This window comes from Punica granatum, chromosome 6 (genome assembly GCF_007655135.1).
Source record: "Punica granatum isolate Tunisia-2019 chromosome 6, ASM765513v2, whole genome shotgun sequence".
NCBI classification, from domain to species: domain Eukaryota; kingdom Viridiplantae; phylum Streptophyta; class Magnoliopsida; order Myrtales; family Lythraceae; genus Punica; species Punica granatum.
Window position 1 is genome coordinate 509,117 of NC_045132.1, and position 20,795 is coordinate 529,911.

Sequence of the window (20,795 nt, forward strand, 5' to 3'; positions counted from 1 at the left end):
TCCATGCTGAACAGCATATCGTGTAAAAGTGAAAGCAACCATCATATCGTGTAAGAGCTCATGAAACCCAAGATTTTTGCACAGCATAACTTTTGGTAAAGGAAAACACCACATGGACATCCAAAGAAAATCAAGATAAAAAGCCAAGAAAAGAAAATCCTCTCGAGACATTTGTAATTATACAAATCAAATTAAAACATAAGATAGAAGCAGTAGCCCCTTCAGGTTTTTGAACAAACGAGTCTAAAGGCGTATGATTGCAACTCGCTCCTCCTTCTCGCAGTTCATTGATGGAGAGCTTTAGCACGGCACTACATATATATGTGGCTTTCCCCTCTTTCTCGCAGTTAATTGATGGAGGGTTTTAACATGGCACAACTTATATGAGGCTTCCATCCACCATCGGATGGCCGCTGAAACGAAGAGGTCAAGTGTACAATCTAATCCGCGTCTTGATGGGTTCTCGGCACAGAGGGCAAGAAGAGAGTGACGCCCCACATTCCTTGCATGTCTGTCAACGAGAAAGATAAAAGCAATGAAATTGCTAAGTTACCACTTCACAGATGATTCGAGTTCTCTGTCTCCGCTATAAGAAAAGTGTCCAAACAAGTGCACTTAATCTATCATGTCACTCAAATGCCAGAGGCATCAAGAACTTGGTAAACTTTGAGCTTAGAGAAATACTAATTGCAAGTAAATCCAAAACGAGGGCACTCACCATGTGGCCACAACCAAAAGCCATGTCCTTCGGATTGGTCAAGCAAATGGGGCAAACCTTGAACAGCACAAATTACAGTGTTAACAATCGAAATGGCAACTCAAACAAGATGCCCGAAGTTCAGCAATTATAATAGGTAGAATCGAATTTTACTGGTTCAACAGAAGCACCAGGCTCAGATTTCTGAGAGCTTGTCATATGTGGGACCGACTTAACCCTATCGTCACGATCAACCACCTCTCGCGGTGGTGGGAGCGGCCTTATGCGTTGACCCTTTGGTTCTCCACTGCTTAAAATGCTTAGTGTGACTCAAATTTGGAACTTAAATTTCGAAAAAGGGTGCAATTGTGATCTTTACCTGAGATTGATGCTCTGGGTGGCTCTGTACTGGAACGGGATCTCCATGAGAGCAGCAAGCGCAAAGGCTGCTTCTTTCTTTGAAACATCTTGGTTATCAGACATGATTTTTGTAAAGTTCACAAACTGAAAAAAGGAAGGGGAATGCTTACAATGTGAGCAAAACACGAAAAACAAAGATTTGTATTTTCAATCTGATGGTCGATAGGGCGTTAGGAACTGTTACCTGGAAGTTATCAAATCCACGCTGTGGAATATTATCGTCGAATTGCTGCATTGCATCCCATGGTCCATCACCCACACCAACTAAAATGATCGAGAGTGGGTATTGGCTGCTCTTCATGGTTCCAACCATCAAGACAAAAGGAATAACATTCTAAATTATATTGTACAATTTTACCGAGCAAGAAATCATTACGACCGTATTTGATGTAAAGGTTAACACCGCCAAGGATGACAGTATATATATATATATATATATATAGGGTTAACTCATTTCTATTTGCCTTTCCATTCTGCTCATTCTATATATATATATATGGTTAACTCATTTCTATTTGCCTTTCCATTCTGCTCATTCTTTCCAGATATGACCAAATAGAAATGACATCATATACCTAGCAGCCACTATAGAGTTTATGGTAGCTTGTTCTTGTGGGCTGAACCTCCCGCGTGGGACATCGGGACTTCTCGTAACCTACACATAGATTGAATTGGCGGGATTTCAGCAAATAAGAATTAAACCCCCGGGCCTGTTTGGTTTCATGATCAGATTTTAGAATCATGATTTTGATTTTAACTCTATCCACTACACAACAAAAACACACATTTCCCAAGTCAAATTTATAATACCATCTCATTTGTCTTTTTCCACAATCAAAATCAAAGTTACTTTAACTCTGAAACCAAACGTCCCCTAAATGATACGAAGGAAATATGAGAAGAGGATGAAATAAAACGACTATCAAGAACCTGTCCATCCGCAATAATGACAAGGACATGATACTGCCCATTGCTACCGGCCACAATATCAACTGCTGCATCAATTATCGGGGCAAAAGATGTTGGTCCTACAAAACAGACGGTTTTTCTAATTTGAGCCCAAAAGATTAGACGAAATGTTTGGAACAACTTGAGCATAGCTCACAAATGTATTTGTTAACTTTTGACTGGTCTAAGATTGCAATTACAAACTTATATGCATTATTCTCCAATAAAGTCCTACAACCTGACATTTTCTTTTTTCTTTTTTTTTCGGTCGAATACAACCTGACAATTTCAAGCGAGGTACAATCTCTCTATAACGTGCAAGCACTTCCATAAAGCCATGACAAGGCCGATGATCAGGATAGAAGCTGAAAACATATTGATCATGCGTTGAAGCTGCAATGCAAAACTTCGAGTCAGAATAACTGAGCTAAAGATTTCAACTCTTGACACTTGCGAACAAACAAATGGATCTCTTACCATCACCAAATCCAAAACAAGGGATCATATTATCGTCATCGAAAGGAGACAGAGTTTGTCCAATTATTGATATAGCTTGCTCGTACGGGTTGGGTGTGTTACCAACAGCGTGAAGACTTTTCCGATTGAAGGAATACTTGCCTAAAATGCTAGAATCAATCAGAAAATTTTCTTTTTTTCCCCAAAATTTTCTGATTCAACAAAATGGGATTTCCTGTATGACTGATAATCAAGAGTACCTGTCCATTCATTGCTCTTTGTGAAATCAATACCAAGGATTAAATTTGAAGATTCAAGACCGGATTCTCTGAGTGCAGTAGTAACCTGTGGTAGAAACCAACAAAGGTTATCATTGCAGTCAACGTTTCCAAGCCAAGATACAGGGGACAAGTAAAGGAAAGCACCAAGAAACTCATGTTTGATGTGCCCATGGATCCAGAATACGTCCTCTAACATTTTACAACCTATGAAGCAGCCTACATCACTGGGTAGTGATGATTGTTAAAGTGTTAAGGTTAATATACGGTTGACTTGATCTCCGATCAGCTTCATTTTTGAATGAAACATCGCATGACATGGAACCACAGCACTGATTTATCTCAAATCACGACTCCCTTGTTCCTATAATCAAGTGACCCTAACATCTCATGTTTCAATCTCACTCTACTGTACACGTTTCAGTCCCATTAACCTGAGAGAATATTTTGAATATACGGAGAAATACTGGAGCGTGTGCTTGATACACATTAAAATGGAGGAAAAAGAACTCCTATATATATCTTAAGGATCTAGGAGAAATAGCTATCTTCATCCCTCCAATATAAATGCACAATCAATTATTCGAATTGACGATGCGAATCAAACCTGATCCAGAGAGCTGAAATTATCTCCTATGTTCTTGGACTGACGCTTGTTTCGATAGTCAGGCTCCATCGAACTTCCTGCATAAGAAGGCAGTTAATGTAGAAAACCATCATGAGGATCATTATAAGCGACCCATGTTCCCCATTTCTGCAAAACCAAAACCTACCTACGAAAATCTCCAACATCGAAAAGACTTTTCCATTTCAGAAATCTTAACCTAGAGGCGCTCTAACCAAATCTAAAACATTTTTTAATATTATATCATATCTACAACTGCTAGGAAGTTCGCAAGAAAAGCTTAGTACTTTAGGAGCAATGAAATTAGTCCCGGACCATGATTCTTGCTATGGAGCAGAATATTCTTTCGAAGTGGCTTTCAATCAATCAAGAACTGCTCTCACAAGGAACCAACCATCTCGAAGATTCAAACTTTCCCCATTTTCCCAGCTGGGAAGTTCACTAAGCTTGATCAACAGAGCTCCATTCAATTCTTTGTCCAAGGGGGTCGTTCATTTAAACAAGCCCAATCAGATCAACCACATAGCATATCATGCCAAAGTTATTAAAGACCCAAGCTCTTCACAGCAATTCAGAGACTGCAGGGTTCATGTTTACTCATCCTAAAAGGAACTGCTTTTTTCCTATCAAAGTCCATTCCAGCAAGCATAGCAAGATCCACGGACTCGGAGCGACCAAACACGGAAGAGTTGAGACGAAACGAACACCAAGAGAGATTTATGGATAGCGAATTCCATCAACCCATATGATAATAGATATGTGACGGCAAAACCCAACTAAGCATAGCATCGCCATTAAAGTCAATGAACATTAATCATCAGTTCAGTAGAGACAGACGCAGTGAGAAAGAGAAAGAGAGAGAGAGAGAGAGAGAGAGATGGAGACCTGCTCATAAGCTTTACCGATTCAGTCAGTCAGAGTTGATTCCCTCCCGCAGTTTGTTGCCTTAAATTCTCGGCCGCTGCCCCCCGGCCAAGAAAAGTTGCTCCTGGCGGTCAAAAGGTTGAGCTTTTATTTTTTGGGTTAATACCCTGAACTATTCCATTTTCGTCAAATCTATCCCAAAGAAAAAAAAAATTTGACGCTCACCCTGAACTTTCATATCACTACTCCATCTATCCTACCGCGTCCCCATCCGTCAATACTTGACGAAAATGCTAAGCTATCATCGTTTAGTGATTGACAACGCGATGCCAACTATTAAATTTTCATTTGGGCTTATACGGGCCTGTGCCCATATCCACTTAAAAGTTCAAGCTGATAAGTGGCGGTACCCAAGCCATATATTAACTCATGGATTTTCCTTTTCTTTTCCGATGTGAGATTTATCCCATTTTACTCCTCAACACCAACAAATAAAATAACGAAAATCAACAGAAGTGTTGATTGAAACAGAAGTGTTGATTGAGTGGGAAGTCGCTCACCCGTAAGGAGAAGAACACAAGTTCAAACCTCGAGAAACTTGGGAAAGAGAATAACGTTCGATCTCTTGACTGGATTAGTCTGACCCTATTGGGCTTTTGGATACCGAGATACACACCGAAAAAAAAAAAAAGAATGATGAAACGTGTTCCCGGCCGCTTGCTATTTAAAAATGGCCCCATATTTTTTATATATTCAAATTGACCCAAATATCTCTCTCTCTTCTTCTTCCTCTTCCATCCCCCCTCTCTCTCTGTTTCGACCCGCCACAACCGATGGGAGCTGACCTAAGCTCCGGTAACCCACCGCCTTTCCACGATCAAACCTCCGGCATACTGACCCCCTCCTTCTTCCTTCTTCCCCGTCTCCTCCGTCATACCAACCTCTACTTCGTCTTTGCCTCTCTCTTTTCTGCTTTTCTTGCTGCAGCTGCTGATACTCTGAAGTCCCTGCTGCTGCCAACCCAATCCTCAAGGCACCTTTCATCATCCTCTTGCTTCTTCTTTTCTTCTTTTCTTCTTTTTCTTTCTTCTCCTGCAGCTCCCATGCCATCCCCCACCCGGAAACACCTCATATTCACGCATCCATCACCTTCATGCCATCTCCCCCTCTTCCTCTTCCTTCTCACCATCCTCTGCTCATTCATCGTCATCTCAGCCTCCTCCTTCCTCTGCCCGTCCACCCCCCTCATCCTTTGTTCTTGCTGCTGCTGCTGCTTCTTCCTTCCAGCCCCTCCTCTGTTCGGCTGCAGCTGCTCCCGCCTCTGCTTGAGCTCCCCGAGCTACCAACTATTGTAGTGCTGCTGCCCCTAGCCTCCTGTGTTGCTGCCCCTAACCTCCCGTACTACTGCTCAACTCCCTGAGCCGATGTCCAAGTAGTAGCTGAGCTGTTTTACTGCTGGTTCGTGCGTTTTCAAGCACCCGAGCCACTGTCCAGCTCTCCCCTGAGCCTCCCCAAGCATCTCGAGCTGCGTTTCTCGTCGTAGTCATCATCCTCATCGTTGTCGCAAGTGAAGCTGCTGCTGCAAATAGAGAGCCTCAAGTGGGATGCTGCCATTGCCGATCAAATCACCCCCTTCCTCTTATTCACCTCCTTCTTCTTCCTCTTCTTGGTGGGTGTGGACTGAGTGAGTGGATAGTGAAGGAAGGGAAGGAGTCAGAGTTTCTATGGAGCAGAGCAGAGCGAAGCAAAGGTGGAGGATTGTCGAAGCTCAGGTTGGCTCCCATCGGAGGTGCGGATAGAGAGAGAGGGAATGGGGAAGGAAGAAGAAGAGAGAGAGATTTGGGGTCAGTTTGGATATATAAAAAATATAAGGGCATTTTTAAATAGCAAGCAGGCTAGGGGAACGCGTTTCGTCATTCTATTGGTTGACATGGCACTATCACTCACTAAACGATGACAGCTCAGCATTTCGGTAAGTAATTGACGGATGGGATCACCGTATGATAGACGGGACAGTGAAATAAAAGTTCAGGGTGTGTGACAATTTTTTTTTTTTGGATAGATTTGACGAAACCAAAATAGTTCAAGGTGTCTAGTGTTACTAACCTTATTTTTTATTTTTTTTTCCGTCTTTTCTTATAATAGCAATAATCTATTTATTTATGCATTTATTTGTTAAGTGTGCACCTTTTTATCCGAAACGAGCTGGCTAATTTGGTTCGAACAAATCGGCTCATTAAAAGGTAAAACTCCTTTAATAAAGAATTTCTCCATCTACAATGTTCATATTTGAAACCTTATTTACGAAAAATAAGTGTTTAACCGCTTAAACCTATTTATATTGATATTTTTTTAATTTATTTATTGTTTTTTTCCTTTCATTTGCAATCGACCAAGGCAAGGGTGGACATGAAATCGGGAAAACAAGAAAATTTGCAATCTACAGGTTTTGTTTCAAATTTTGTACTCATATGTTGACTTCTTTCAAGGGGCAAATGCATATTCAAGCCCAACAAAGTTTGTCAATGGGCTAACAACGCGATTCCTTTAGTCAGAATTCAAATTAGAGTCATTGCAAAATAATATAATGCATAGAAATACTCCTTACGTGGCGTTTGGTTAGCTGGAACGGAATTGAGGGGTAATAGAATTAAAAAGCGAAGGGAATTTCAATGACGAGAATTGAAATTTCGATTTAAAACTTTTGTTTGGTTGGAACTTGGAATTAGCATAGAATGAAATTACATAAATTATAAAAAAAAAAGACTAAAGTTCCTTCTATTTTTTAAAAAATAAAAAATTAAATTAAAGATTAAATTAAAAAAAATCAATTCACTGTTCATCTTTAGTGCACTAACGGTAACTCTCAGATCCCATGGCTTCAGGAGCCATGAGGCTCGAGTGGGTTCATCGAGCCCTCGTGAACCTGAACTAAGGGTCCAAGCCACGGGTAGAGGCCTCGACAAAGGCAGGAGGTGGACTAGAGGGAGGAGCACCATGGGTGGGTTCACGATTGCTTGAAAGTTTCGAAGGTCTTGAAGAGCCTCATTCGTGGGCTCGGCGACCTTGTCCCATGGGCGCCGGTGCTCACGAGTCCATGGTGAGTCTCGAGGCCCTTCGTTGAGCCTCAATTTGGCAAGTGCTCGCGAGTTAAGGTTTCATTGAACCCTCTCGACGGCTAAATCGTCAATGTGCCGGTGAGATTTGGCCATAACAATGCCATATCTGGCCTCGTCGTACCAAGACTGGCTCGATGAAGTCAGTTAGAAGCTCCTGCTGTGAAAGTGAAGGGGCTGTGATGGTCACGTACAGCGGTGGCGCGACCAATCGACGGTTGGCTAAGGTGGAAGGCAGTTTCAACATTGCCCATTCCTCCTTTAATCAGAATTGCAAATCTGAGATAATGAGGAGGAGTTGCAATTCTTCATTTTTATGGAATCGGGATGCCGTGAGAATTTCGATTCCGACTTCATATGTACTAAGGAAGGTCCGAAATGGGAATTCCGATTCCTTCCAATTCCCACGAACCAAACATCACATTAGAGTGCCTCTTAAAGATTCTATGTGATTAGATTCATGGATGGATTTAAAACGAGGTGAGGGAGGCGCTCGTTCCCCTTGGACTGTAAAGAAAATTTATAAAATTTATAGTATATTTTATCAAATTAATTTTTCCATAAAATATCGTATTTGATCCCCTTTGTAAATTGAACTAATCATTTGCCTTCTATTGAACTTCTCCTTCCCTCTGGAACTAAATTTTTTTATCCGTCCTTGACAGGATTGACACATCTCGTGAACTTGCAAAAAAGCTCATGTCGACTGTGAGTCTTACCAGAGAAGTAATGTTGCCTTCTTTTTTATGTATTAAAAAGAGGGACAAATTGATACTATAACTTATAATTTTATTGTAACAAGTACTATGAAATATTAATTGTTTTGCCAAAAAAGAAATACAAATTTTGCTTAGGAAGGTGGAAATCTCGTTTAGCAAAAAGAAGAGTTAGAAAAAAAAAAAGAGGCTTTTATCAATAAAATATTCACACATATCGGGCCATTAAACTTGGTTTAATGTTGACCTTGACTGGACATGAACATGGGCCTGCCCAAGAAAAGGCCGGGTCCGACATCAGCGAAGCCCACGGAAGTTGAACAGAGTTGCTTTTCTTTCAATGTGTTCTTGAATTAAGTGCACGTAGATTGAGATATTTCTGAATTAATCAGAGCCTTTATGTCCTACGTCGGAAAATATTTATACCAAAAACTTGGTTTATAATAAGAACTTGTTTAATCTTTTAGATTGGATATTGGCCTGTCTACCTGACGACAAAGTTGAGATTTAACAGAATGTCTCAGAAAAAGTTATTTTGTCATGTCATGTGGCGAATCATTCAACTAAATCTTTCACTTTTCCAAATGAATCTTATCAGGATAAGATTGGTAATATGATGAAATTTAGGGTTCAAGTCAATAATTTACTTTTATAAACATTAATCAAATGGCAAAGCCAAACCCATCAACTTGGACCGGATCCCTAATGAGCCGGATTTCACGTGCTTGGCACGTGCACTATACTTCACCCGTCTACTAACAGTAGAAACGAGTTTCAATAAGATTATAATGATCCGTTGGGTTTCGCAGTTAAAATCACAAAAATTTTAACTTTAACTTTAACTCAACACACTACACAACAAAAATACACATTTCCCAAGTCAAAAAATTTAACTTTAACTTTAACTCAACACATTACACAATCATTTGTCCTTTTCCACAATCAAAATTAAAATTACTTTAACTCTGAAACCAAACGCACTATAAAAATCTTAAATGATTATTTTTTTGGGTGTCAACCCTAGTATTTGAAAGCTTAATTGGGTCATGATTAATCCAGTCGTGTTAAGTCGACCCACGAAGAGGTAAAGCTCTCATAGCGTGAATTTTTTACATTTACAATGAGGAATTTTCTACATTCGCAAGGACTCGAAACCGATACCTTGTTGAAACGAAATTAGCAAGGACTCAAACTCGAGATTTTGCTTAAACGGAACTAGCGCCGAACTGCTTGAACCAACTCATGTTGATTATCATAACGAAAAACCAACAATATCCAATGAGAAATATATAATATCATATAAACACGTAGATAATATATACACATATTTATATATAGTATATATATATATATATATGAATTCATATATACATATTGATTTAAGGTAAAAAGATAAAGATATCTTAGAAGATATCATATATAAAGATATTTTAAATTTATTAATGATTTAATAATTAAAAAATTCGAAAATTCGAAAATTTTTTATTCAGAAACAGAATATTATGAGGCAATTTAGTCGGAATCACATCGTCCTTCCTTTCATATATATATATATATATATATATAGATATATAAGGCAGAGCAGGCATTGATCGTATAATCTCTACGTGACATATATATATTTCAAGTGTGATCAATAGCATGGAAAGCAATGGCCCCTCTAATGGACTCGACCATTTCAATTCCTCATCTCCTTCCCTGCCCTCCATCCACAAGTAACATATCGATTATTCAAATAGTAATATAAGACTATCCGACTTATCTTCCCTACAAAGTCAAACGAGCTTGCCTACGGAGTTCACCTGGCCAAACAAGGACCTACCCGAGACCCAACATCCCAAAGAGCTTGCAGAGCCGATAGTGGACCTAGAAGGGTTCTTAGATGGCGATGCTGTAGCCACGGCTCGGGCAGTTAATCTGGTCAGGTTGGCCTGCTCAAGCCACGGTTTTTTTCAGGTGACGAACCACGGGGTTGACAAGGGCTTGATCCGAGCAGCTTATGATGAAATGGAAGCCGCTTTCAAGCTGCCAGTGGGCAAGAAGATGAGCATTGGGAGGAAGGTCGGTGGATTTTGTGGATATTCAGGTGCGGAAAAAAGCATCTAGATCTGCAGTAAATTATGCTTAATAAAGTTTTAATTTTAATGGAAAAGCTAATACATATTTTCAAAATGTTTTGCATGAAAAACTTGAAGAAATTTGCCATTTAATAAAATTGTCCACTTCGTCTATTATAAAGAAATTTAAAGAAAATAAGTGACGAACTAGTCTTTTTGTTTACGTTATAATGATGACTTCAACAATGTGTACTAATAAATTACCCAAAAAAATGCGTATTAATATGACAATACCAAATAGTCTAACGAAATATCAAATGATATAGGTTCGAAAATCATGTGTTTTTAAATGGAAATATGGAGGGTGGTAACTCTTTCCTCTAAATTGTCTTCTTTTATAAAAGCAATTGTTTCTATATTTATATGCTAAATAATTATGATTCCCCCAAGAAAATCATGATTTAACGTGAAGTTTAAGGAAAAAAAAGTGAGTTAATTAGATGATACATCATCATAAACAATCATTCATAGACAATCACTTTACAAAAAATTTAATTCAATTATCATTTCATCAACATATGTTTTATTTGTTAACTCATGCTAAGGAATCGTTTCATGCCTTTCTTTATTTGTTGTCAAGAATCTATATCATCAAGGTATGAGTATTATCGCAACTTCAAAGCATCGATAAATCAACATAATGAAAACTTTCAAATCAAAAGAATATTATGTGACAAACAATAAATTATGAAAATTCATCCCAATAATAAATTTTGAGAGCAAAGCAGTAATTATGGTGATCATCTTAAATTTTAAGATTATATCAATGCATATGTTAGAACACCGTGCACGTGCATTTTTAATATACTATTTCACCTAATATTGACATAGTACATATACATTTTCTTTTTACGTATATATTAAATCCACCCGATAATTAACTTCCTTGTGGGTCAGGTGGTCACATAGATAGGTACTCGTCGAAGCTACCATGGAAGGAGACATTTTCCTTCAGATACCATTTTTCTAAGCCCCAATCAGTGATCAACTACTTTCAAGCAGTCCTTGGACCCGATTTTGAACGTGCAGGGTACCCCACATCAATAACTTAGATGCCTTTTAACAAAAACCTACGACCAATAAAGTTGTGTATTACTTGTCCAAAAAAAAAGTTGTGTATTGATTCACAGTGTATGATCAATTGAATCTTGGACTTACATAATCTTTAAAAAAATTATAGATTAATATAGAATCTTGTAAAACAAAAGCACATATATGTCCAACAGCAATCTTGTTTTTTCAGCTTGTACACACTCAGATTATACGATCTCGAAATATACACTTGGAAATAGTAAGTTAAAAACTTCACTAACTCCGTCTTGAGTTTTATGGAGGTCAATGAATTAATAATTAAGCCCATGAATTTTATCCAAAATCAACAAATGGTTATTTTCCAATGACCCAAATACGTCCGTACTATAATTGGAAACTCATTGTGACTGTTCTTAGCAAATTATCCCGGCAGTCCTGTCCAAATAATTGGTACAATGTTGAAGTTTGTAGCATGGCATTAATTTATTCTAGTGTACGTTGTTACAACATGTTGTTTTTGTCCCCCTCTTGTGGCAATTATATGCAGGTTGGTGTAACAAAAGTATTGCGAGGCAGTGAAGGAGCTTTCCCAAGTGATAATGGAGCTTTTGGCACAGAGGATGGGAGCGTACGAAATAGGATGGGAGCTCAATAATGAGATGCAACTGTTACCCTCCTTGTTCCAATTCAGCCCTAACCCTCGGCACTGGATCCCACACAGACCCGACCTCCATAACCATCCTTCACCAAGACGAGGTCGGCGGCCTCCAAGTCTTTTCCTGTGGTTCATGGCGCTCTGTCAGGCCTCGACCTAATGCCTTGGTCATCAACATCGGCGACACTTTGACAGTATGTACAATACATGCACATGCAATGGATGCATTATTTCGCACTCATGTTTTATATATCAAGATTGACGACGTACTAATTAATATTATTTCATGGAGCACACACAATAATATGATGAAAGTGCAAATTCTTAGTGATAGCAATGGCAAATCTAATACTTACTCTTGATTGATGCCTTTTCAGGCACTATCTAATGGGAGATACAAGAGCTGCTTGCACAGGGCAGTCGTGAACAGATTGCTGGCGAGGAGGTCACTCATGTTCTTCGTGTGCCCTAGAGAGGACAAAGTGGTGCAACCCCCACCAGAACTAGGGATCGAGCACAGCCGAAAGTATCCCGACTTCACAAGGTTCGAATCTGTTGATTTTCGCCCAGAATCACTACAGAGCCAATGGCTCCACACTCGACTATTTCTTCCACTGGCTATATTATTATAAACCATCTAATTGTTAATCAATCAATTGTAGCTCTTGCTCATTTGGAGTACACCGAAGACTCCTACGCTGTCTTTCAAGAGCGCACAAAAAAGAGTCGTGCATATATACATAGATATGTTCATGATGCCATGCAATTTATGTGATGATATATTAATTGATTTCATATGGCTAGTCAGTTTGAAAGACCTCAGCTATCTCCATTTACCGTAGCAACAAATAAAGATAATTAAATAGCTCTTACCTCTTCTTAAGTAGGTATCCGGCCGTAATACTCTCATGACAGCGAGCAACTCGCCTTAATGTATACTTAGCAAAAGGAGAAAAAAAAAAAGGAAAAAAAAAACAGAGAGAAAACTCGCCCTAATATAATGATATCGAAAAATGCCTTGATGAATTGATAACACTCAAGAGAGAGATGCAATAGAAGTGAATGCAATGTGTATGTATGATCCCATTTATCCATCAAATACGAATTCCATTGGTGCATATCATCAATGCAATTCTTACCTCAAAATCAACTACATAACCTCATGAACGGAAGTGCTCAACCTATGTGGCAGCCATCAAATTCAGTACTCATAGTGCATTCTTACCTAAGGAGCTGATAATGATTCAGATCGTTACAGCAAGAGCTACATATCGATCAACATATGTATGTATAGAGAGAAAGCAAGAGAGAGAAGGCAAAGACACTTCTCGTAGAAAATAAGACCATCGTGCCGCCAAAATTGTCCCCAAGTGTATGAATACAATGTCGATGTCAATAATATGTATGTAAAAATAAGAATGTTTATCACATGCTGCTATATCCTTATTAACATGACGAACCGGGAAAGGTAGAAAAAGAATATAAAAGATCAAAGGAGGAAAGAATGGGAAGGAAAAAGAAAGGAAGGGTAGAGAACCAACTAATCTGATTGACTCATCATCGGTTGATTGTTCTCTCACTCACCAGTGGCCCCCGCCGGAATCGATCTGGTCCTGCGTCGGGATCGATCCGGCAGGGAAGGGCAGGCCAAAGGCCTGATCAGGACCCAAGAATGGGGCCTGGTTGTGGTGATGGGGCAAGAAATGGGCCGGAGGATAGATGCCTCCGACGCTGTAGCCCCCCAAGCTGTGAGGGTCACTGCTCAGCTCTCCCTGGCCCGGAATCCTCTGGTCCACCATCCTTTGCTGCTGCTGCTTAGGGACGTTGTTGACCTTTTCGTCCTCGATCTCCCGGTATTTTCCGAGGTAGGTCTTGAGAGGGGCGACGTAGTCCTCAAACCCGAGGGTCGTGATGGCCCATATGATGTCGTCGCCGTTGATGGTCTTGCGCTTCTCTCTCAGGCACTTGTCGGAGGCCTCCCCGGTGACGAAGCTGATGAACTCGGAAACGCATTCCTGGACAGTCTCCTTGGCGTCCTTGGAAATCTTCCCGTTGGCGGGGATCGCCTTCTTCATGATCCTGCCGACATTGGCGATGGGGAGAAAGCGGTCCTGCTCCTTGTTCGGGTGGTGGTGGTTGTCGGGGTGCCCGTGATGGTGGTGATGGCTGTTAGGATTAGGGTTTGATGGAGGGCTGGAGATTGTGGTGGATGGATTTACATTTGGCAAGTTCCCATCATCTTCCATTGATGTGTTTGTTTCAATTGAATTTGTTTGTATTAAAAAAGATTTTTTTTTCTTTTTTTTATTGTAAATATGTTATTGGTTTTTGGGGAGAGAGATTTTCTGTTATGGAGGGAAAGGGGTAATAAGAAGGGAAGATGGAAGCAGAGAAGTAGGCAGGGAAATCGGGCGGGAAGTTCTGGTAACTAACTGACTGAGTCCCATTCTGAACAAAGTTTTATTTAATGTAATTTATATTATATATAATAGTGAAATTAATATTAATTAATCACATGTATGTCTAATTAGGTTTCTCCATGCTTTCTCCGACGGGGCACGACCGATTGTGCACAGACGCTCTATGTTATTTACATAGGTTGTATTTAATAATTGGCTCGATTTAGTTGAGAGTGACATGACGCACAAAATGCCCTATTATATGTCTAGCCTGCAAGTAAGTAATAGCTCGATTTTTTTTTTTTGGCCAAAGTTCGATTTGGTTGACAGAGAAGTTTTCTCTACATCTCAACGAGTAACGTATATAATAATATGAAGTCTATAGCCTCCACCCTCTTTTCAAAGCTGAAGGGTCGAGTTGTTTCGGGTTGCTATGCGAGGAATGAGAGTGTTAGGGCGAAAGATGAAACATTGGCTCTGCCCTTGTCCCAATAGATCGTATTTAGCCCTTGCTTAACCTTACAATTAGGTCAGATTAATCTTTTAGATTTCCATCTTGAAATTGGTCTTACAATGTTTAGTTGGATGGGGAAGAGTAATCATGATATCACATAACATATTTTTCCATTTTATTAATAGAGAAGGCTCATGAATCTAAAAAAGAAATAAATAAAATAATAATAATAATAATAATAGGACGCACTCAATTCCTCTTGAGATTTAAACTTAAAACCTCTTGGTTCCAAACAAGGGCTTATGTCTCTATATTACAATCCTATCACAATCAAGCGACATACTAATCATAAAAGAATCATCATTAAGACAATTCTATTACAACAATGCCAAAACAATGCGCTTTACACTTGCAACAAAGTGTTCTATCTTTCCTTTGATGAATCAGTAAGCTAATATTACAACAAATACTTCCGAATCGAGCCGACCTCTTGAATCGAATCAAATAAATCATGTGGGACAGAACTATATGAGGTCCGAGCTATGCTACACAGGCTAATCAATACAGCGATACATTTGCCACAAATTATGGTAGGGCAAAGTAACTAAGACGCAAAAAGAATGACTCTTCATCTTTGAATACTTGTGCCGATGGCCTCAGGAAATTTTGAAAACTGGCTTAACGATTTCCGATCAGGCAATGGCGTATGTCAATGCTTCCGCCTCGGTGGGTCGCCACATGGATTTTTGGAGGCAGAGCAGCCCTTCCTTGTCCTTGGAGTAAGTCAAGCGAACTTCCCACTGCATTGCCCTCAACATGCTCTCCAACTGGTTGATTGTTTCCACATCATCCCGAACAATCAGTTTCCCCTCCGGCCTCAGTATCCGATCAACTTCTGCCACTATAGCCTCTAGCTTGCACCTGTTGGGACCGAGACACCGAATCAGAATCATGAGAAGTCAAAATGCTAGTCTGGTTCCAAGGGGAATGCCGAAAAAGTTTCTTAGTGGAGTCACATACCTCTGTTTGACCTTCGAGAAGAGATGATCCGCGTGGAGAAGATCATAAGTTCTTGGGTAGGTGCTGAAAGATTCGCACCAGTCATGGTAAATTCCAAACAAACCCCGCTCATAGATGATTGGTAAAGTATCGGGTGCATCAATAGAGACCACATTCATGACCCATATGCTCAGATCTTTCAGGGCAGCAGCAAATCTGCAGAGAGACAGGAAAATTGCATGAATTTAAGGATTGAATGAATTTCAAGTTCCTCAGAAAAATCACAATTATATCTCCAAAACAATTGATAGATGACAGGCTCCTTTCACTTACCCTCCGTAAACAGATCTCATGTCCATGACATTTCTCACAGTTGACCAGTCAATCCCGATACCATTTAGATAAGACTTGCTTACAACCCTCTTCCAATGCTCGTAGTCTGCAGCGAAATCCTCAGGAGCCGGTTTACCATAAACTCCTACCTGCGAACTAAGTAGCCAATAAGGCGACTTATCCAACCTTGCAGGCCACTCCTCAGGCCACTGGGACCCACGGACGTCACTCTCTGTGGGCACTTTGTGCATGCAGGCTTGCAACGAGACGTTCCTGCCAAAGAACAAGCACAGGAAGTATCAGACACAAAGTCAAGTCTCCGGAGCTCCACAATGCAATTTCCTTAATTTCCACGTGTTTTAGAGTCTATCTTCAGGCCCACACATGAGGAGGATTAAATAATCAATACACTAGGACGCCTTCATTTAGTTTCTAGGTGTCACTTACATCTCGGGATAATATTCATGAAAAGAGGTAAATTTTCTTTTGGAATGGCCTGTTATCATTTGGGAAAGGAATTACCAGGCAGCATTGGGATCATCAGTATCGGCGCAGAGAGGAGGTTCCGGCTTTGATCGTTTCTCATAGCACTCATTTGTAGTAGGCTTCTTGTATGTTGCTACGCCGACACCATTCACTGCATCCTTGTTGATAGATATGAGCTCCCAGCACATGGCTTTTGTAAGTTCAGACATGGCTGCAGAAACAATTCCCAAACAATTAGATGATTAGAACCCACAAATGATCTCATTGAGAAACTCCACCAATATTATGATTTTAAAGATATATTACCATTCCAAATCCCTACATCTTCGGGAATTTTCTGATAAACAGGAGTAGCAGACCACACAAAGAAACCACCTGGTCTCAGCATTCGGTTCAACTCCATCAGTAATTTACCACCTGCACATATAAATCATCAGAGATGTTTATTCCTTTCTATATTTCAACATATGAAAGATAATTGCAAACTAATCCCGTTAGTTTTTTCTCACCTTCTATGTGCCATGGTACTCTGCAGCGAGCACAGTGAACAATATCGAAGACTCTACCGGGGAAAGGAAGTCTTGTTGTTCCCATCACAGCAGAGATTGCAGGGATTCCTCTCTCAAGCGCAAATTGGACCTGAGCTTCATGCTCGTCTTTAGGAGCAAATGACATTGCAAGTACATTCCGATCAAAGAGAAAGCCCCCAAAACTCGCAACACCACACCCAACATCCAGAATAACTCGGGTACGTTTTCCCCAGGCAATATCAGGAACAGACTGCACGGTATAAATGATAGCATTCGTATAAATTTGATGCAGGACAGATGTGTCACGGCTCACGAGTTTATCAGATGCTCTTAAAAGACAGTAGGACATTGTTCTATCTCCATGGGAATCATACCTAAGGTTCTATCGGCATAGAAATCTAGATAAAAGTTCATATTCGGATCACATACAATGCCCAGGCCCTATCAGAATTATCACGCATAGTGAGAGGAAAGTAGTAGATAAGTGACCTCCTGAATAAAGTCGATGTAGTGGAGAGCGCCATGTTTGAATTGGGTTCCTCCGCCAGGAAAAGTGAGGTATTCACCTGTAACTTTCACCCAGTTCTGATGTCCCTTAACTTGTGCAAGCTTAGTGTGGGGAACATTGTAGTACCAAATCTGCATGAAAGTAATCGGTCAATCAGGCAGCAGACAGAAGCCAACAGAAAATTCCAGATAAGGAAATCAATACTTTACCTTCTCCCTGCTCTTAGGCCACTCGATCGGGCGTCTGTATCCTTCAGGAAGAGAAACTAGGCAGGTAGGTGGATTCTCAGGACAGTGCCTCTCTCGGTGTTCGTAATGCTTGGTGGATCTAAGGCTCCTGATCGCCTGCATATTGTCGAGGCACGGGATGTAATCAGGCCCAGCAGTAACGTTGCAGAGCTTCCAGCTGAAGCCAGTCTCTTGCTTTAATGATTCCTGGGATGCCTTCTCATTCTTTGATTCGGCTGCCTGAGTTGAGAATGCCCCATTTTCAGTAGTTATCTCTTTCAAGAGCTCCGACTGGGCCCCAGAAGGGAACACTTCAGTTTGATTTTGATCCTTTGATAGGGTCTCATCCTTCTTCTCACCCGAATCTCCGCTTGACTCGTTACTATCACCCTGATCCACTTTCTCTTCGATCTTACTTTCATTTTGTTCCGTGTTCTTCTCATTCTCCTCCACATAGGATTTCCTCTCGTACTCGTCCGAATCAGACTTCTTCTCGCTGTCATCCGAGTTGGATTTCTTCTCGTTGTCATCCGAGTCGGATTTCTTCTCGTTGTCATCCGAGTCGGATTTCTTCTCCTCGGAACCTTCTCCAGAATCTCCCCGCCCAGTCAAATCATTCTCACCACCTTCACTCTTTGATTCCCCACCTTCCGTTTTGTTCTCCCCATCATCTAACTTGGTCGTCTCATCTGAGCTTTCCTTCTGCTGGGTTTTCAACTCGGAGTTCTTGTCCTGCTTCTGTTCTTGGTTCTCTTGAAAGAGCTGATCACTAGTGTCCCCTTTAGTCGCATCCTCGGGCAAATCTCCAGGGTTATCCTCAAACTGTCCCGTATTGCCAGTCTCCTTGTCTGATGCTTGCTCAGTCACCTCATTTTTGGCAGCTTCTTCATTGACCTTCTCGGTCTCCTTGTTGTCTGATGCTTGTTCCGTTACCTCATTTTTGGCAACTTCTTCATTTACCTTCTCGGGCATCTGTTCCTTCACCTCATCCTTCTTCTCTTGGGGCACATCGACATTCTGAACGGGGACCACGGATGATGATGTCATCATCCATACCCCAACCAAGCAGAGAGCCACGAAAACGACTATTGTTACAGTCGAGCAGTAACTCGAAGAAGGCCTCCTGTTATCTACCCTACTATATTTCCCTAAAGCCATGTTTTTATATTATGCAAAAAGATCCTTCGTGTCCAGTGCCTGGAGAAGAATCACAGATCAGAAAGTATAGTAAAAAAAAAAAAAGATAGACGAGAACAATCAAATCCTTATTCGAGAATTTGCTACTAAGGATCCAATGTATCAGATCTAAGCAGATCCTGTCATGAAGCAACAAGAAAGAAACAAAGCTAGGAGAAGCATAGAAGATTGTAACGTCTTTATCAGGAAATAACATTAATAAACATGATACAAAACGAAATCCAAAGCTTGCTTAGACTATTGTGCATGAATCAGAGATAAAGATATAGACAGATAGATAAGATCTATCTGGCCATTGAAGAAGCGCTGGAATAAGTTCACAAGCAGAGATCTTTACTCAAATGAATGGAACTTGTAGAGAAGAAAACGACAACCCATTTCAGATCCGTCAAGACAGAGACCGTAAACATGACTATTCATTCATGAGATATCCATAGCTCAACAATGCCAGGAACAGGAATAACAAGAACAACCCAAATAAGATCTGCACCCAATGAGGATGGTGCAGTGAGCTGAGGATATGAAGATGGAGAGATCAGAATCAAACCTGAGGGTGTCGGGTGGAGGAGAAATGGGGGGAGCAGCAGATCTTAGCAGAGAGCTAGAGAGAGAGGGCACTATCTTCCCATTTGGGCATGGATCCAGCTGAGAGGATTGAATTGTATACTTATAGGAGGAGGAAGAGCGATGAAGGTATGATAGCTGTGAGCTATGGAGATGGGCTCATGGGGATTGATTATTATTTAATAATATTCTGATTCTGATTTGATTGGATGAGCTGAGAGAAAAGAAACCGTGTTCTGTGATTTGAGAGTTGAACATGAAGCTCCCTTTGCCTTGGCTGCAAGATTGCTAATGCCATCTAGTAGATTTTCTTTCAGGAGAGAGAAAGTGACAGAGAGAGAGGCTGAGAGAAAGAAAAGGACCGCCTTTGACAACGGGTAAACGTAAAATACCGACAGACAGAAAGACAGACAGACAGACAGACAGAGAGAGAGAGAGATGGAGAGCTAAGAGACAAGCTGGTGAAACCACTAACAGATAGCGCGGTAAAATGACGGGAGTGAGAAAAAAGAGGGAAGAAGAGAAGAAGATAAGAAGTTCTCAGTTGGGGGCAGTTTTGTAATTACTGGTGAGATGAAAGGGGCGGTTCGTAATTGCGTTCCCTTTTTTTTTTTATCTTCGAAAAGTCACAAAGGATTCACTTATAACTGAATAGAGGACATGGTTGACCTATTTGATTTCTAAATTGGGTAAAATGCCCTTTGCCCCCCGACCTACGCTGGGAGTTTGGGTTTACACCCCGACCTTCAAATTTTTGCAGAATACCTCCTGACCTTACCGGAAAATAAGCAAGATGCCCCCTCAATCAATTTTCGATTAAAATTTCGGCAAAAAAAGGGTAAAATTGTCTCCCTAAAATAATAAATTGGAAAAAGAAAAAAGAAAAAAGAAAGCAGCTCAGCAATTGGAATTAGGGCATCATCTCCTCCAACCTCCCGCGCCTTCTCCAACCTAGCGTCGATTCCTCCACCTCGCACCTGCACCATCTCCGGCGGCGGCGACCCATCCTTCTCGTCAACGAGCAAAGAAGATTGTAGAGTCGACCGTCTCAACGAACCCATCCCATGCGACCCATCTCCCAGCGGCGATAGTCTCCTCTCCCCGACGCAGTCTCCTACCAAGCTTCAGTGCAGTAGCCGCGAGCCATCTCCCCGCTAGACTTCACTGCAGACAA

General features: G+C 40.7%; 3 protein-coding genes and 1 pseudogene across 7 annotated transcripts; 1 reads left to right on the plus strand and 3 right to left on the minus strand.

The window, feature by feature from the left end:
* Nucleotides 1-63: 63 nt before the first annotated feature.
* On the minus strand, nucleotides 64-4,428 carry LOC116210996 (E3 ubiquitin-protein ligase RGLG3). 5 transcript variants are annotated; one of them, XM_031545176.1, is made up of 12 exons: nucleotides 4,310-4,427; nucleotides 3,407-3,483; nucleotides 2,782-2,866; nucleotides 2,543-2,683; nucleotides 2,345-2,458; nucleotides 2,048-2,145; nucleotides 1,693-1,772; nucleotides 1,302-1,407; nucleotides 1,077-1,201; nucleotides 872-1,004; nucleotides 719-775; nucleotides 64-511 (listed from the first exon to the last, which is right to left on the minus strand). In XM_031545176.1, the coding sequence occupies exons 2-12, from the start codon at nucleotides 3,473-3,475 to the stop codon at nucleotides 428-430; spliced, it is 1,092 nt and encodes a 363-aa protein (XP_031401036.1). In that variant the 5' UTR covers nucleotides 3,476-3,483; nucleotides 4,310-4,427; the 3' UTR covers nucleotides 64-427. The 5 variants fall into 5 exon arrangements, with proteins under 5 accessions (XP_031401036.1, XP_031401033.1, XP_031401034.1 ...); XM_031545173.1 differs by having other exon boundaries at nucleotides 872-1,007; XM_031545174.1 differs by having other exon boundaries at nucleotides 872-1,007; nucleotides 4,327-4,390.
* A 693-nt stretch (nucleotides 4,429-5,121) lies between these two features.
* LOC116210942 lies at nucleotides 5,122-12,572 on the plus strand (annotated as a pseudogene).
* A 661-nt stretch (nucleotides 12,573-13,233) lies between these two features.
* LOC116210998 (nuclear transcription factor Y subunit B-3) lies at nucleotides 13,234-14,331 on the minus strand. The gene has a single exon (XM_031545178.1). The coding sequence runs from the start codon at nucleotides 14,168-14,170 to the stop codon at nucleotides 13,505-13,507; it is 666 nt and encodes a 221-aa protein (XP_031401038.1). The 5' UTR covers nucleotides 14,171-14,331; the 3' UTR covers nucleotides 13,234-13,504.
* A 688-nt stretch (nucleotides 14,332-15,019) lies between these two features.
* Nucleotides 15,020-19,948, minus strand: LOC116210995 (probable methyltransferase PMT26). The gene is made up of 9 exons (XM_031545172.1): nucleotides 19,605-19,948; nucleotides 17,843-19,057; nucleotides 17,615-17,764; nucleotides 17,105-17,375; nucleotides 16,902-17,012; nucleotides 16,632-16,806; nucleotides 16,110-16,382; nucleotides 15,798-15,992; nucleotides 15,020-15,698 (listed from the first exon to the last, which is right to left on the minus strand). Exons 2-9 carry the CDS (start codon nucleotides 19,016-19,018, stop codon nucleotides 15,470-15,472), a joined length of 2,580 nt encoding a protein of 859 aa, XP_031401032.1. The 5' UTR covers nucleotides 19,019-19,057; nucleotides 19,605-19,948; the 3' UTR covers nucleotides 15,020-15,469.
* Nucleotides 19,949-20,795: the final 847 nt, after the last annotated feature.